The sequence below is a fragment of the Lineus longissimus genome, chromosome 2 (genome assembly GCF_910592395.1).
Source record: "Lineus longissimus chromosome 2, tnLinLong1.2, whole genome shotgun sequence".
NCBI lineage: Eukaryota > Metazoa > Nemertea > Pilidiophora > Heteronemertea > Lineidae > Lineus > Lineus longissimus.
In genome coordinates this window covers 24,096,527-24,112,815 of record NC_088309.1, presented here as the reverse complement: position 1 = coordinate 24,112,815, position 16,289 = coordinate 24,096,527, and the positions used below count along the sequence as shown (strand labels likewise).

General features: G+C 41.1%; 1 protein-coding gene across 3 annotated transcripts in view; it reads left to right on the top strand.

The window, feature by feature from the left end:
* Positions 1 to 15,921, top strand: part of LOC135483158 (uncharacterized) — a 32,993-nt gene extending 17,072 nt beyond the window's left edge. Inside the window, exons 12-17 of one of the 3 annotated variants that reach the window (XM_064763773.1) lie at positions 1,620 to 1,678; positions 3,106 to 4,878; positions 6,798 to 9,598; positions 9,870 to 10,015; positions 12,314 to 14,494; positions 14,713 to 15,921. In XM_064763773.1, the coding sequence (XP_064619843.1) occupies positions 1,620 to 1,678; positions 3,106 to 4,878; positions 6,798 to 9,598; positions 9,870 to 10,015; positions 12,314 to 14,494; positions 14,713 to 14,891 (7,139 nt within the window). In that variant the 3' untranslated portion in view covers positions 14,892 to 15,921. Of the gene's footprint in view, positions 1 to 1,619; positions 1,679 to 3,105; positions 4,879 to 6,797; positions 9,599 to 9,869; positions 10,016 to 10,656; positions 10,673 to 10,949; positions 10,980 to 12,313; positions 14,495 to 14,712 lie in introns of those variants that run through there. The other 2 variants (XM_064763775.1, XM_064763774.1) reach the window with 2 other exon arrangements.
* Positions 15,922 to 16,289: the final 368 nt, after the last annotated feature.

Here is a 16,289-nt window from a genome sequence, read left to right as displayed (position 1 = left end):
TTTGAGTGGAAGAGCCATATTTTGACGCAATTGAGACTTCTTTTCACTTTTGTCCAGGGTGTTCTCGCAAAATCTGTCGGGTTCTCTATAAACAGTGACAGTAAAAACCATTACAGCAACTCCATGAATCTGCCCAGGTGCTGACTGGTTTGTCTGTGTGCTAATATGTGGAAGAAATGATTTCGTCTTGGTGCTGCACCTGGAAAAATCAAATTGGAAGAATTCCGGATCGTGTGTAAATTCTGCCCCTTTCTCTTTACGCTCTTAGCCGGTTCTCCCTTAGATTTTTAACCAAACATCTACAGAGATTTCTTAATAATCTAACACAGCTTGCATGAGACCCAAGCAGCTGTCTGTGTCCAGCCTTGGCTGCCTTGGACCTTATCAGCACATTGGCTCAGTTCTAAACCCATAACAATATATCATACAGGTATGATCAGCTGTTTGGACCCAGGCAGGTTTCTTTTTTGATTTGTCTGACAGTTGTAACGAAATTTGCGTTATAGTCAAACAGATCTCGATTCTTTGGATAATTTCTTAAAGTTCTGGGCATACAGATCATCGACATTGAGGAATAAAATCAGCAACTCTTTGTGATGGTAAGTTGGGGAATCTCACCAATGGACTGCTATCATTGCATTCTCTTTTGGATCCCGATGTATAGGTTCTTATCAGTTCGGGTTTATCAACCAAAGTATTGTGTTTCCATTAGCAGTTTATCTCAACTAAATTGGCCTGAAAGTTCATTTTTGATGATAGAAAATGCCAAAAACTGTCGCGTCGTTTATTTCATGAAAGTGAGACAGTTTGAGAGTCTGAATTGCCCCAGATTCTGGTGCCTTCAGAGAGGTCAGTGGCGTGGTGATTAGACTAGCTCTGGGCTCATAATTGGAGATCATGGGTTCGACTCTCCGAGGATCACCACTGTCCTTTAGCGAGACGCTTCCAAGTGCAGAGCTGATGCTGATGAAGAAGAAACTGGTGATTTCGCTGATGTAAATCTAAATTAATTCTAAAATGATTGATTCTTCACTCAAGTCTTCAAAAGAAAACTCTGATAGCCAATTCACCATGTCATGCTTGACAAAAGCAATGTATGGCCAAACATGCCAACTGCCTCAGCTGCTGTGAGTGGGTTTATGCTAGCATGGATTAACGACATTAAATTTTCATCCACCTTTCATGCATTCCTATGCAGCCTGTGTTTGATTGCATGTCATATTAACTAACTCTGCTCTGACACCAACGCGCATGGTAAAACGTTGAGAAGTTTTGCAACAGTGATCTTGCTATAATATCTGAATATCTTATGACGTCGCACAAATAAAAACATATGAGTTGTTTTTCTTGCTTCAACTTACGGTAATTATGATTGCGATGAGGAAAAAAACTTACTCACTTATTCACAAGCTATTTGTCTATACTTTCTGATTTGAAATGGTGTTGCCATCGACATGAAAACTCTGTACAATGGCCAGCCCAGCATTATCTTAAAACTTTGCCTCTGCAGCCCCTTAATCTTTTCAAGACAACTAAAGGAAGTCAAACGCATCAAAGTAATTTCTTATCAATCATACATTCCCTGGATAAAAATCTCTCTCTTTTCATTCTAATTTCAGATTTAAAGAATAATATGTATTTATTTGGTGCGGGCAGCTTTAGAAAACAGGGCCAAAGGGTAAGTTGAATATTCAGTCATTCCAGAAATTGAATATTCTGTCATCCAATATTCTGTAATTCCACTTACTTGACACGTTCCTTGTTACCTGGGTTGCATACCTTTGGTCTTGGACCATGAAATACGTCAAGATACATTTGCAATTGAAACATCTAGGTGTGTAACTACATTCCTTATAGAGAAAATTTGGTTCTTTGGTGGCATTTTATTCTCGAGTTTGACCAAGGAAAGTCCAGTATATATTTTATGATCTTATTGGACCATTCTACTAAAATGGGGAATATTTGTCTCTATATAAAAGCCCAGTCCGGAGGCAGATCAGAGGTAAGTCTCATGACATAACTTGCCATTCTTGTGCAAAGCTAAACTGTTGAAAGATCATGCTTTTAAAATGATTAAACTTCTGATTTAGGAACAGTTGTGTGTTATGTATCCTCATGTCACATCCTGAGGGTGCATCGTTACGTCATGATGTGAGGCAACACTCAATTTTTCCTGGCTGGAAGTTTAATCATTTAGAAGCCGCGAAATTTCGGCACCATGTGATGCTGATATCGCCCTCAGATTTTATGAAGAATAATTTTGATGAATAATCCTCGATTCCATTGATGAATGTGGCTGTATTCATAATTTGAATCACCTCAAAAGTGTTAATCATCTACCTTACTTTTCCATTAAACCTTTCATTAACCTCACATACGATCTTGCCCTTTCACCCATCATATCGACCAGTCAGCATATTCAATGAAAGGTGGTGATGTTTGTGTCATAGGTTGATTTACCTTGGATCGGGCTGCACTGCTGTGATGCTAGAATATATTGCTTGGTAACCAGTTTTATTAAGGATTCAATTGAGTGGGTGCTTTCGTGGAGGAATATTTGTGACCTGTGTAAATGATGTTTAGTATAATTGGCACAATTATACTGTTGTACCAGTGAGACTTGTTAGTCATGCCTTGTTCATTAATTCAAAAAATTTACAGAAAGTTTCAAGCTCATGAGGAGTATACCAGGATATTGTTCTGTTTAACATATGCACTGTATAAACCAATTTCATGAGGGCTTTTCAACTGATCGCCATGACAACAGCAATCAAATCTCGCACTTTCAAACCGTATCAGAGATTCAAATTGTCATGTTGAAGTGGTGGCTGCTTGCCCATAGTTGTGAAATTGAGCGGCCAGGAACCAACAAATGCGTCAGAAACAAGTTTGGTCTGGTCCGTTCTTGCTCATCAATGCCTTCTGCACCCCTCTTGAAATATGGTAGAATACACTTTGACATAGCACATAAATTTACCATTCGCAATGTTAACACTTAGAGGGGTGTAAAGGAGCATTGCCAGCTGGCTATGAAAACAGCTTTACGAACAATCCTGGCATTTTTAAAAAGCTAGCTATAATATTTGTTGTGATTTCTCATTTCAGTCTCCAACGTCATCAAATCATCAAGTCTCCAGTCAAGACATTCCACAACGCATTACCAACGATGCTTCAGCAAAACTATCCAATGCACTTTTCGAGGGTAGTGACTCTAGTCCACGGGGATTACCTAACTCTGATTCTGGCTACAACACGAGCACATCTCGTGAGGGTTCAATGAGGTCCGACCAGCGTCATAATACGGATGTCTCACGATGCAACACTTCACCCAGCTATGTCTGTTGTACAGCAAATTATTCCAAAACAGAGCCGAAGATATCCAAGGACAATCCGTATTGGTTTGGGCGACGTTTGTCTTCACCGAAACTGAAACGGAAGAAAAAGGATGACATACCCTTGAATGCTGATACTGCTGCAAACAAGAAAGATGAGATTGTAAACAATACTGCTTTCAAGTCAAATCAGACTTTACATACAGAAACAAAGTCTGCTGATATGGTGCCTTTGAGGGGTTTTTATCAAAATAAAAACTTACCAAATGAAAGTGTACTTGCTAGTCATGAAACGAAACCAAAGACGGATTTGAATGAAACTTTGCCGATAGTTTGTGTCACTACAGGTATTGGTCAACCTGAAAAGAATTCTAATGGCGACATACCTAAAATGAGTTTATCTGGACAAAGTGCATCCCAGATATCAGGGGATGGGGAAAATACTGAAGATGCCCCAGTGGACGTGTTCGAAAGACGGAAAATGTTCGAACAATTGAGTGGAAATATGTTAGATATTTCTGCGAGAAAGTCACCAATTACTAGTCCAAGGATAAAGAGACACGCAAGTCATGTGGAGGAGAAACCAATGATTATCAAGGATGTTACCAGTGGTCATTTGTCCGGGCCTCGTGTCAAGAGAAGTGCTAGTCATTGTGGGGTTGTTGGTGTGTCAGGGAATCCGGTCCAAGTGGATGAAAACATTAAAGATACTATGGGGTTTGATGTCGGAATGCATGACAAGTTGTATCCTACTGCATTTGATGGTGCTGTTGGAGATTCGAAAACAACCAAAGTCATTCCTCATGATGCTGATTATGCCAGGGGCCCTGTGGTTCAAACCAATGAGAGTTCTAAGGATCATAAAGAAACCCAACTATGTAAAGGAATCCAGGCAGTGGAGCCAGAAATTAAGCAGGAGAAACCTGATATTCTAATCTTGCAACGTTTACCTGGCGAAAAACTTGGGATGGGGTTGTACATAAAAGGGGGCAAGGAACAAGGGACACGCGTTAATGGGGTGTACGTGGAGAAGATACTGCCAGGAAGTCCTGCGGAGAGGTTAACACGGGGAACAAAAGGTTTAAAGATTGGGGATGAGATTGTGGAGATCAACGGTGCCCCGTTGAGCGAGTTATCTCAATGTGAGATTCTAACAGTATTCCAGGAACTACCTCTAAGGATTATTTTGACGGTGCAAAAGGGGGATGGGAAGATACCTCTCTCAGAGGAGGAGGGGGATAGTGTGGAACCACGCATTGATGTGGTTCCTGATTTGACCGCGAGTAAGGTCAAGGTCGAGAAGTCTCAATCTGAGCGTGACCTCCATTCTGATGAAACTCGATTTGACAATCGCCATAGCAATGAGAGTAGTGACGATTGGACGCCATGTTGCAGCTCCGTCGGAACAGACGATTCTGTGACAGCTGATGACGATTCAACACCTGAAGGATTTGAGAAGATTCTCGTTAATACGACGGTCCCACCGAAGGCTGTCTTAGGCCTAAGCATCACACCCAGTTACGGATCAACTGCTGGACTTTTCCAGGTAAGAAACCTTGCTTCTTTTAGCTCATTTTTGTAGCATGCTGCAAATGAAATGCGTTGACAAACACGACTTAACTTTGTTTAGTGAAATACCCGAAATGGTCAATGTAGGTGACGTTTTGATTTATTTACGAATCTTAAATGCTGCACCTCCAACCATGGTTGTTACCTTCTAATGATATTCATATAGACTAGTGTTCTTCTGAAAGATCAATAGATGGTTTGGTAGTGGTGTGCAAGGTATATTGATTTAATGTTGGAGAATTTTTTAAAAGAGCTAGCATTTGCTTTCACTTTTAAGCTTGTAGTTTCTAGTTCTTAAGGGTTTTTATGAGGCTCAAGCCCTCCATGGGATATCTTTGTTACCTTAATTTAGCCAACTTAAATCCTGGTGAGGTCTCTGTGGGCAGCAGGGAACACACTCAACAAATATCCTTGTGGTCTATTTAGTTCACCGTGGGCCAAATTAAATTCTTAATAGGCCCAGTACTTGTGTCATCCGACCAGTGAAAGTTGTAAAAATAGCAAAGAAAGTCTTTCGTTAATATTGACCCTTCAGCTCTGAAGAGGAATGGGTTAACCGGACTTTTGCAATATTTCGTGGAGTCTCTACATGTAGGTAATGTGTGTCAATTGCATGATTTTTATCCTTTTGATTTTCCATAAAGGGGGCTATAGGCAAAATTACTTTTGAATGTCAGACGGGCAATAAGTCCCCACCTCACACTTGTAAGGCTTCTCTAAAATACTTATCATTAAATTTGCATGCCCTAAGCGAACAAAACTAACTTTGTTCACCAAATATTGATCCTCTGGCATGCCAAAATTTCTGAATATACCTCACCATAATGCATCCAAAAGTTACACAGGATGCAGGATATGCATTTCATACATCTATAATGTTGTACTCCGTTAAAATCTTCATAACTTGTTCGAAATGGGTTTGACAGCAGACATTGATTTGTGCATTAATTACCTGGAACCGAAGTAGCAGGTGAAATGTAAAGTATCTCCGCTATGTGCACACAAGGTATTGTCATGTCATTTGCGATGTCGTTTAAACAGTGGGACTGTTTGAATTGACATTAGAAGGTGTGGTGGAATATTCCAGCAAAACTGCAGGTATTTTTCAATGTTTCCCTCAATTGTCGGTTATCGTGTTAATTCTTTGTGGCATGCATTATGGTGTTGTATCTAATCAGTATCAGTTATGACCCAGTAGTTCCAGTCGACATGGGGAGGATTTGATGTCTATAATTTTGGATTCCTATAATTGTTTTGAGAGCAGTGGTTCTCAATTCACTGTCAATTGGAATCCGACAGTTCATTGTTTGTTTGATTATTTCTGGGCTACAGTTCAAAGAATGAGGTATGGGGTATAGATCCAATTTAAAGGACTAGATCTTCTGTCGACATTGAAATAAGTATTCATTTGCGGTCTGTTTGAGATTGCTTGTTTGGGTGAATCTTCTTGACGTTACGATCTCTGCTGACATTGTGTGATTCTAACATCCATGAAAATCAACCGAGCATGAGTTGTACACTGGTATATTGTCCTCAACTTGAAATTTGAGGTCACGGATATAATATTCAATTTGGAAATATGTTCAGCAAGTTCTGGTAAGTTTTGATTTTCCAGCCTGTTCCCTGATATTTTGACTTTGAGTTTCAGATGCAATCCTTTTCAGTCGGTATTCCCGCTAAGGATATTGATTCTGAAAATCACAGCCAATTCATGGCCTATCCCAGCGAAAGGGTTGTTTTTTTATCTTTTGAGTAAATCAATCATTCACTCTAAAATAACATCCTGTCCTATTCCAGCCATGGAGAGGTTCTTCTTTTGTTACCTTATTCCGAGATTGAGCTGTGGGAATGCTATATCTGCACCTTTTACATATATTGCAAACTCTGTCGTTGCAGGTCAATCGCGTACTCATCAATGGCGTCTGCTACAGGAACGATTTGGTGAAAATCGGTGATCGTCTGCTCTCATGCAATGGTAAACAGCTAACGAACATCACACTCCAAGAATGCGTGAAATGTGTGAATATAACTGGGGACGTCACAATCACTTTGTTACGCAAAAGTGAAAATAAGGAGGTGCCACCTGTTCACAAAATAGATGAGACAGCATCAGGGGATTCTGATCTTGAACATGGTTATATTTCTGATGATAGTGATCCAGAACTCACAAGTTGGAAAAAGTTGAACCCTTCTCGAGGCTCTGAGGCTAAGGTTCTGGCAAAGGATGTTAAAAGCAAACCAAAACGTAGCAAAAGTTGTCATGATGGGAAGGCGCTACATCCAAAAGCTATTGATCAGCAACACAATAAACTATTTGCAAGTTCCAGCGTGAGGTTGGCCTTTGCAAGGAAACGCTACCAAATTCATCTAGACTCTGATGACTCTGACACCAACACAACTGTGTCCGACAATAGTGTTGAGTTGCTCAACTTGCGGAGATTGAGTTCACCGGAGATGGATTCAAACTTTTTCCTGGTTGATCCGGACACTGCGCCTGAGGCATCATGTCCGTTAAACACGCCACAACTATACGCCAAGAACTGGGCAATGGGCCTGGAAACATTCCTCCAGACAGAGGAGAATGTAAGGGAAAACCCGTATGAGAGAGAGACAAGTTTTTCTAACGATATTTTTGAGGTTTATAACTTTCATGGTACTGATAGGTCAGTTGATCAGGACGCTGCCCACCATAAGTTGGGGAAAGAAAGCGATGCGTGGATGTCACCGTACGAGAGCGATAGTCCCTCACTGATTACCATTGAGGAAGAAGCCGTTGAACCATCTTATCTTGAAGAAGATAGCCCCCGCCGTAATGATCAGACGAAATATGAGAGTGGTGTGTTTGAGGCTTTTACGGACATGTTAAAGGACAATCTGATGGGGAAGGGTTTGGCAATTCAAAAGTTGATTGAGGAGGATGATGTCAAAGAGGAGGTGTTTGTATCTCCAGAAAGAGAGACTTTGTTTGAGTCTGGTTTTGTTGATGATACACCTCTAAAAGAAGGTACTGTGGTCAACCCGTCTGAACCGCCGTACACATTCATAGACGAGTTATTAGACTACCTGAGTGAGGAAGAACGTTCCATGAGCTTAGACGGTAAACAAGAAACCACAATGGCAGAACAGGTTGAGATAACGAGTGCCCCATCCAAGCCAAGCTATTCCTGGGATAACTTGTTCTATGTCGGCCCAAAATCTGATGAAGATATCGATCATGATAGGAAATCATCTCAGCATTCTGATCCTCCAACTCCTGGGAAGGAGAGAAACAGCTGTGATAATTCCCACCCCTTTTCATCCACGCCAAATATAAAGTCGAACAAAGAGATCGCAGTGCCATCTAAACTGGTAGACAATCATCCGCCGAACACTCTAGATCTACTGCGATCCCCGCATGATTTAAGGCAATGTGAAGTCACTCCAGAGGCTCTCACTAGCCCATTTGAAAAACTTGAACAGGAATTAGCTGAGCAAGAATTCGCTGATCTTGCTGGTGGGTTTTCTTCTAATGTATGGAGGACTCCAATGAAAGAATGTCGGAGTGTACCAGAACGTGGGTTAGACTTGAGTCCAGTTGAACAGCAAACAGTTCGCAATCTTCTGTCTATGTCGCCTCCAGCATCGCCGCCGAGGGTCCCACCAAGGTCAGGTTCCAACACTGCCGGAAAGTCTGATGACAGGGAGAACTTCCATGGTGCATCTATACTAGCTTTTCAGAGTGCATCTGTCAAGGTCGATCCTGAGGTTTACCGAAATGATGCGAACAAAATTTCGCCTGATTCTAATTCCAATATTCATGCTCTATATGAAAACCGGTCTGTTCCAGATAGACCACATGTTGTTTCTCAATCGCCAGCTACTACAAAACCACCACCAGTGCCCATCAAACCAAGGACACCGACTGCCAAAAATGCAAAATTGCTGCCGATTTCATTAAGTGATAATTTAGATGGTTTATTGTGTGAAAGTAGCAGAGATAAAGCCATTGATGATGATGTGTTCTATTCAGACAACACTGGGCTGAAACAAATGACAGTTGAAAGGAAACCGAGTGCGGTTAAATATTTAGCGAAGAAATTTGAATCTTCACCAGATGATCGGTGCAAACATCCTAACCAGGCCAATACAGGCGCAGAAGGACATCAGAAAGATAACTCAACCTTGTTTTATACAGGCCCAGTGGACAAAACTAGTCAATCGGCAAATGAAGAAAGGGACAATAAAAAGAAATACAATATTCACGTAGTTGATCCCACACTGCCTGTAATCCGGCGGCCTAAATTGAACTCATTACGACCATTGGCACCCCGGCGACCTTTTAGCTGGAGTGGATACCTTGATACGACGAATATACCAAGCGCGTCGACAGATGATGGTGATGCTACAGAGCAGAAGATGATGAAAAGTATGCCGTCACTCGCTGATGAGATTCAGGAGGAGACAAGACGTCGGAAGGTTTCTTCATACGAAAAGATTATGTCGCCAAAGCCGTTCACGAAGGATATGATCCACGTCCCATTGGCACAAGCAATTGAGCCAGTTGCAAAGCAAGAACGCAGCCTCGCTGGTCCGTTCCAGATCGACATGCTGAAGAGTATCCTTGGCATTGGGGTCAAGGTTACAGTGACTGCTGACGGCCAAGTGATGGTGCGGGAGATAGAGAGGTCTAGTTCGTTGATGAACCTGGGCAAAGTGAAGTAAGTATGGGGAACCAAATTTGCGAATCACCTCCTCTCCCTTATGAGATGTCCCCAGCTATTGGAATGATTTGAAAACTGCATTGCTGTGGCTGACTTTGAAGTTCTAGGAAAACACAGGCCTCAATTCACCTCCGATTTATTCCTCCTTGTGGCTATGAGTTCAATTGCAAAGTCATTTGACCACTATTTTTATGTCGGTTTGGTGAATGATTTCGGGTGTTTCTGATGGTAATTTTCCTATAATGTTTTGATGTCTTTACCATTACAGAGAGGGTGACTACTTGCTGTGTGTCAACAGTACGGTTGTGATTGGTTTATCCCAGGCCAGAGTTGACCAGATTTTACGATTGCTGCCGCGGGGTCTGAATAAACTCATTCTATCGACGACGCCCTATTATCTGGACAAGGATAAAGGTGGGTGTAAAGATTGTCTCAATAAATCTTGTAGAATTCTTCAAGTTGGATTTGCTAAATTCAAGGCCCATCTCCACATGAGCTTTTCTTGCCGTGATTTACGCATAGACCACAGACAACAATAATACAGCTGAACTTTTGGCTCGAGTGTACTGCCTATGCAAAATGTGGCGATAATGTTTATTTGGGTGTGGGCCTTAATTGGGGCGTCCTGAATGGGAGATGTCTGCTAAGAGAGGTTTCTCTGTTCTTCTTCAAAACTTTCAGCTGTACAGGTGGGATTCAACTTGTCCCTGTTGACATATGCTAAAACTGATTGTGCATTTGTAGTATGTTCTTGTATTTGTTGTACATAGGCTGTTGATCCTGTTTGGTAAAACTGTTATCTTATGCGTGAGCAAATACATGTAGAAATAAGCTAAGTTAGTTCAATGTTCAATGAAATTTAAAGTTTAGAATTCAAGGAACTGTAGTGGAAGTTGTTGCATAAATTTGCGGGCAATACATTGGTCGCCATTGCTTGACCTGGTTTGGCAAGGGGGCAGTTTCCCCCTGGTTAAAGATATCACAAATCAATCGCAAATAGTCTGCCGTCATGAAGTTTCATGTTATAAAATATGTCTCCATATCTCTGCATACAGAGTTCCTATCACAGAGGTATTGAAAGTATACAATCTCCCCTAAATTCACCTTCCACTAAAAGTATAGTCACTTAGATAGATGTCTCTATCCTTGATTATAATCAAGTGTAGTAGTCGGAATGCCAAATGCCTGTAATTTTGTTATGCCACGAAATAGGAGTCTCTTTGATTTTGTCTTCCGGCTCTACTTTCTTCAATGCACTGTATGATTTTTTTCAAATTTTGTATTGCTAAGTGTCCATTGATTCTGATGTACTATTCAGTTATTTTATTCCTGTTTCTCTCATATTCAGTTAAAACTTATTAGTGCACAGCAGCCAGTGGTAATTACACTTTTTAAGTCATCAGTGTTTGTCTTATATGTATATGTGCATTTTGTCCACTCCCATTGCCTTGTTGAAGCACCATATCTTCGTCACTGTTTGTTTTCGCATGTTAGCTTTCCTTGTTTATTCCCTCCCTCCTACTCAGTTCCTTCCTGAAGCACTATCTGCACAGAAGCTCAATAAACTACATAAGTAGGGAGTTGGCATGACTCGAGACACACATCCTTTAATCAAGTTATTCTTTCATTTGGTTAACAAAACTTTTGGCAAAAAAAATTATCTCAAAACCAGTCGATGTAGGTTTCAAAATGTCGTGGAACAATAGTTCGCTTTTACCAATATGGAGTGTGTGCCAGGCACCTGTATGAAGAGGATGAACTCGACATAAAACTGTCAAAGAGCATACCTCGTCTAGGTAAACTGAATAGGCTGAAGTGGCCTGACTTGGCGAAGTGAGATGCAAATTTTTTCGAAAATGTGTCATACTGAAATCGACTGGCTCACTGCATGGCATATTCTATACATGCAAACAATTCTATAACCTACCCTATGTCATTCATACCAGCATAGGGTGTGGATCAAACACTCAGTATTTATCAGGTCTGAAACTAGTGTCTGCGATAATTTTGATATTTGCCAAACAATTTTGCAAATGTTGTGGATGTTTTATTAGACTGTGCCACTTCTGAAGTACTGTACCTGTGTGGTTACAAAATATCCACTTTAACTCAAGGCATCCGCTACTTTGAATCTGGGTTTTATGACCTCTTGTGAAATTCCTATAAATGTATAGACCTTGATGTTGTTAACCAAATGATAGAACTCCTGCAGCATTTATGTTTTTTGCATGGTCTTCTGCTTCTTACTTGCACATGATTGATATAGGCATACTGAATGCTGTTTCATCTCTGTTGAGGGGAGGGGCTTGATGGCATTTTTTCCTGCAAGAATAGGCATGGCTTTCTCTTCCCCAAAAGTTTGAGGGATGTTTATCTGTCAATCAAAGCTATTTAACTTGGCCTGATGGAACATGCCAGCAAGAGCAACTGTGTGGAAGCAAGTAAATGCCAAATTTATCATAGAGTATGGAGTAGATGTCATGTTAATGCTGGAAAGAAGAAGTAAATAGTGATACTCAATGATGTCATGAGTTTGAGATTGCAGCTAAACTTAGATGCAAAAGTTTGCGATATGGTGTGTGCACCTCAGTATTAAGGTCAAAGTCAAAAGCTCTTCCTCTCCCTGATTTAATTATCAGTTAAAAGACGAGTTCCAAGCAAGAAAAGGAAAATCCATTTACTGCGCATTGATAAATTTTTCACTCATTTTAGGAAAACCTTCCGTTTATTGTGGACCAGAACATGAACCAACACATAGGGGACGCCCTGTGCCGGGATTGTTCAGGTCTGTCAGTGCCAGCTACCCAGAATCCACCAGCCACGGTATTGATCCCTCAACACTCGACCGCATCAGGTCTGAGATCGATGCTTGGAAGTGCTACCTACCCATCAAATCGAAAGTTGTTTCACCAAAGAGAACAGCGTCACTTAGTAAAATCCATATCATCTATGGCGAGAGACAAGACCCAAACAATATCATCACAAATGAGAAAAATTCCAAGGAGTTGCAAAGAGCCGTTGATGATATCAATGTGTCATCAAAACCATCTGCGAATACCAAATCAGTTGAGACGCCAGAAGCCGACAAACCACCAGAAATTAAAGGAAAGGAACAATTGGATCAACCATTTGACGAAAAGGACAGTGTAATTGCCACAGAAGTCTCCACGCTCTGTGATGCTGCAAATTGTGGTGGTGAAAAGCTGGGAAATGCTGGAGAAATCGTATGTGATGTGTCGCTTGATTTACAAACCGTGGATAAAGATTGTGATGTTAACCCCACAGAGACTGAGAGTTATGAACTTGAATCAACATCACTTCCTGAAGTCGGCATATCAGATGCAGACAACAACTCCGTCACAGCTAAAACCACCACTCCTGAAGACATCCAAGCTTTTTCTCCAGCTGATGCTTTGGCAGTGGAAGTGCCTGATCAGTATCCTGTGGCTGATGTTGAACACCTGCCACCAGAATCCTCTGCCAGGTGTCCTTCACCAGTCGAATGTGTGAGCGATCTCTCCAAGGAGGAGGAAGACTGGGAGATCACATCCTCGTCTACCACCTCTGACGACTCGAGCATCTTCACTATGATATCTGTTGATCTGAACAAAGAGTATTCTTTCGAGGTGAATCCGTCCAATGAAAGTGACCTCTCCAATGATGAACAATTTTATCTGATTCCAAGTCCCCCGCTTACAATTTCTAGTGAACGGCCTGTGGCTATATCTGGTGACAGCATCGTACCTAATCTCCCCGATACGGCCTCGCCAGTGACTGACAATGACTTTGTTGCTGCTGCGGATGATTCTGGGGACAATCGGGTACCAAGTCTCGCAACATCATCCCCTCCTATTGCAGATGAAGGTTGTTCATCTTCTGCCGCTATAAGGATGCTGATACGCCAAGAACAGGTTGAGGAGGTTCTCGATCATCCCAGGGAAGCAAAAGATGCTGCAACACCAGTGATTTATTTGGAAGAGGGGGAGTTGGAGTCTGCCGTGCAAGATGTACAAATGCACAAGGAGACAATATCAGGTGGTGTAGTCACTAATGATGTCCCCATGCTCCAACAAAAGGTGCCTTGCCCAAGATATGCACCCTTGCCGTTGTTCAGCCCAGCAATAATCAGGAGTCACTCGGACTACTTCTTTGGCAAACCGCCCCCAAATTTGAAGCCATTTGCAAGAAGTGATTCAGTAAGAAGCTTGGGGGCGACAACTTATAAAGGTCTAGTCAACATTGAATCACAATCACAGAAAAAAACTAAGGTGATCAAATCAATGTCATTTTCCGATGCATTTGTGAAACAAACAGTTCCGTTAGATTTTGTGAAGGAGCGCAGAGCTCTTTTTGAGTCCAGGTTGGCTTGTGAGGAGGTTCCACTGAAAAAGCCTGTGGTGAACTTGCAGTCTATCAAACAGGGTATGAGGGGGTTTAGGAATGAGTGGGAGGAGACATTCCAGTTAGGTAATGGCGAATCTGATGATATGCATTGCAAAGCAAAAGGGAAGTCAAAATGTGATCATGAATATGAAGATGATTTGATTCGTCATAAAGATAGTGGTTCAGGAGAAAAGGAGGGGTGGTGCCGAGATACAGAGTTGTTGCATGATTCATCATTCGATCATGAGCTGACACCAGAGCGAGAGAGGGCTACCAAATCAGAGAGCAGTTTCACTGAGAGTGATTCTACATCTGGGTTCCTTGACGTGCCATCAGATCCTGATGTCTACGATGCTGAAAGCCCATTGCCACTGGAGCCAGTCTTGGATGAACATGGCGTGATGGAGGTGAGCCTTGTCAAGGGTACCACAGGCCTCGGCTTCTGTATCGAGGGAGGCATGGGATCTCTGCTTGGTGATGTCCCAGTAAGGATCAAGAGAATATTCAAAAGTAGGTAACAGTGAGTCTTGCGAGGTTGTATTTTACAAGATTGTTGAACGCTTTTATTAGTGGAATGTAAAGTCTGGTCTGGGCATTCAACTGACGAGCATAGATCAGATATGATGAAGATGATTTTGTGATGATGATGATGACCATCCTTGCTCCATCTAGAAATAAAACCTTGAACCATTTTGGTTCTCGATTTTCTCATGTGCTTTGTCTTTCAGGTGGGCCTGCTCAGAAAGGTGGTGTTCTCCAAAAGGGTGATGAAATCTTGAAGGTCAACGATCAAGCCATTCGGAGGTTGAGCCACTTTGAGGCGTGGAATGTACTGAAGTCGCAGGAACCTGGAGTTATCAAGCTGCTCATTCACAGACCACAAGAGAAACCATCTCCATCAATGTGAAAATCTGAATACTGTCTGTTTTTCATCAAATGTCGACTTTTAAGTACCGGTACGGGAAGTTGACGACGTTGGTCCATCTATAGATGCAAGTTTGTCCACATCAGTAAATTTGATGAATGTTTTAAAAACCAGTTTTTCTTTACTTTGCATACTTCAAATTATTAAATTGAATTAGAAATTTTGGTAGAAATGTTTGACTGACCAATGTCTGAAGGACATTATGAGTATCCAACTTTAGTTTTGATTATTCATTTAGTTTTGATTATTCATTTCTCGTTAATCAAAACCATCAATTGTACAAATGTAGTTACTGCCTTATTTAACGGGATAAGTGTAATTGAAGTTTATATCTTGCATTTCTATTCTATACAGTTTCTCTATAAAATGTCACAAGTTGTAATCATATCGCTGGTGGCTCTTGCAGCATGTTCAGTGTCGAGTTCTTGATCAAGCATGATTTTGCTGTAAATATTTTCATTGTTTGAATTGGACCAGTTAGTAAAACGGATGTGGTCATAACCAAGGTTGACTTCTTAAACATGTTTCTCTTGGCATCTTTTGATAAATTTGAAATCAAGGGGGGGGTTCTGTGATCGGCTGTTATAGTATTTGAAGAATGTTGTCAATTTTCATATAGCGAACAAGTAATCTTTGAACTTCTAGTCTTCTTGCAGTATTATAACATTCATTCCCTCCATTCACTGGAGATAAGAAATGTGTACATTTTGCATTTCTTCCGAGGTTTTTTCTTAAAACTTCAAAGGTAACATGTAGCGGCACATAGAAATCATTTATTGTGTACTCTTTTCTTGAGATTAGCAAGTTGGTTAACTTTTGATGTGATTTGCAATTAAAGTTCACAGCTTGAATTGTATTGAGTTCTTCTTGTTCACCTGAGGCTGAAGAATTCTTTCATTGTATGTAAGCATGTATTATGTGATCATTTTCAATGTTCTTAGTTTATTGGAATAAACAGCCACGGCTGGTCTTGTGTAAATAATTGACAGCAATAATATCGATATTTTCAGTATCTTTGTCTTATTGCCTTATTTATTCAAATCTTGGAAAAGAAGCTCAGCACTCCATAGGAACTCTGACCCACACATCGCATCCAACTCCATGCCAATGACCCTTGAGAACGCATGACACCTAGGGAATCTAGAAAAGTTTATGTCTCCTATTGTCTCCTGCTGAAATTCCGCTGCAGGTTCAAATTTGTTGTCATAGCAAAAAAGTTGTGACCATATATAGGACAATATATGAGGCAAAGGCTGCAGTGGAATAAAGCCAAAATCACCTTCCCTTTACAAAGTGTTTCACAGCAGCTGTCACTTATCAGCCCAATCACCTGACTGAAGGTGCCTGGGTGGTGGTGCATGTCTGTCTTCAGTTGAATAA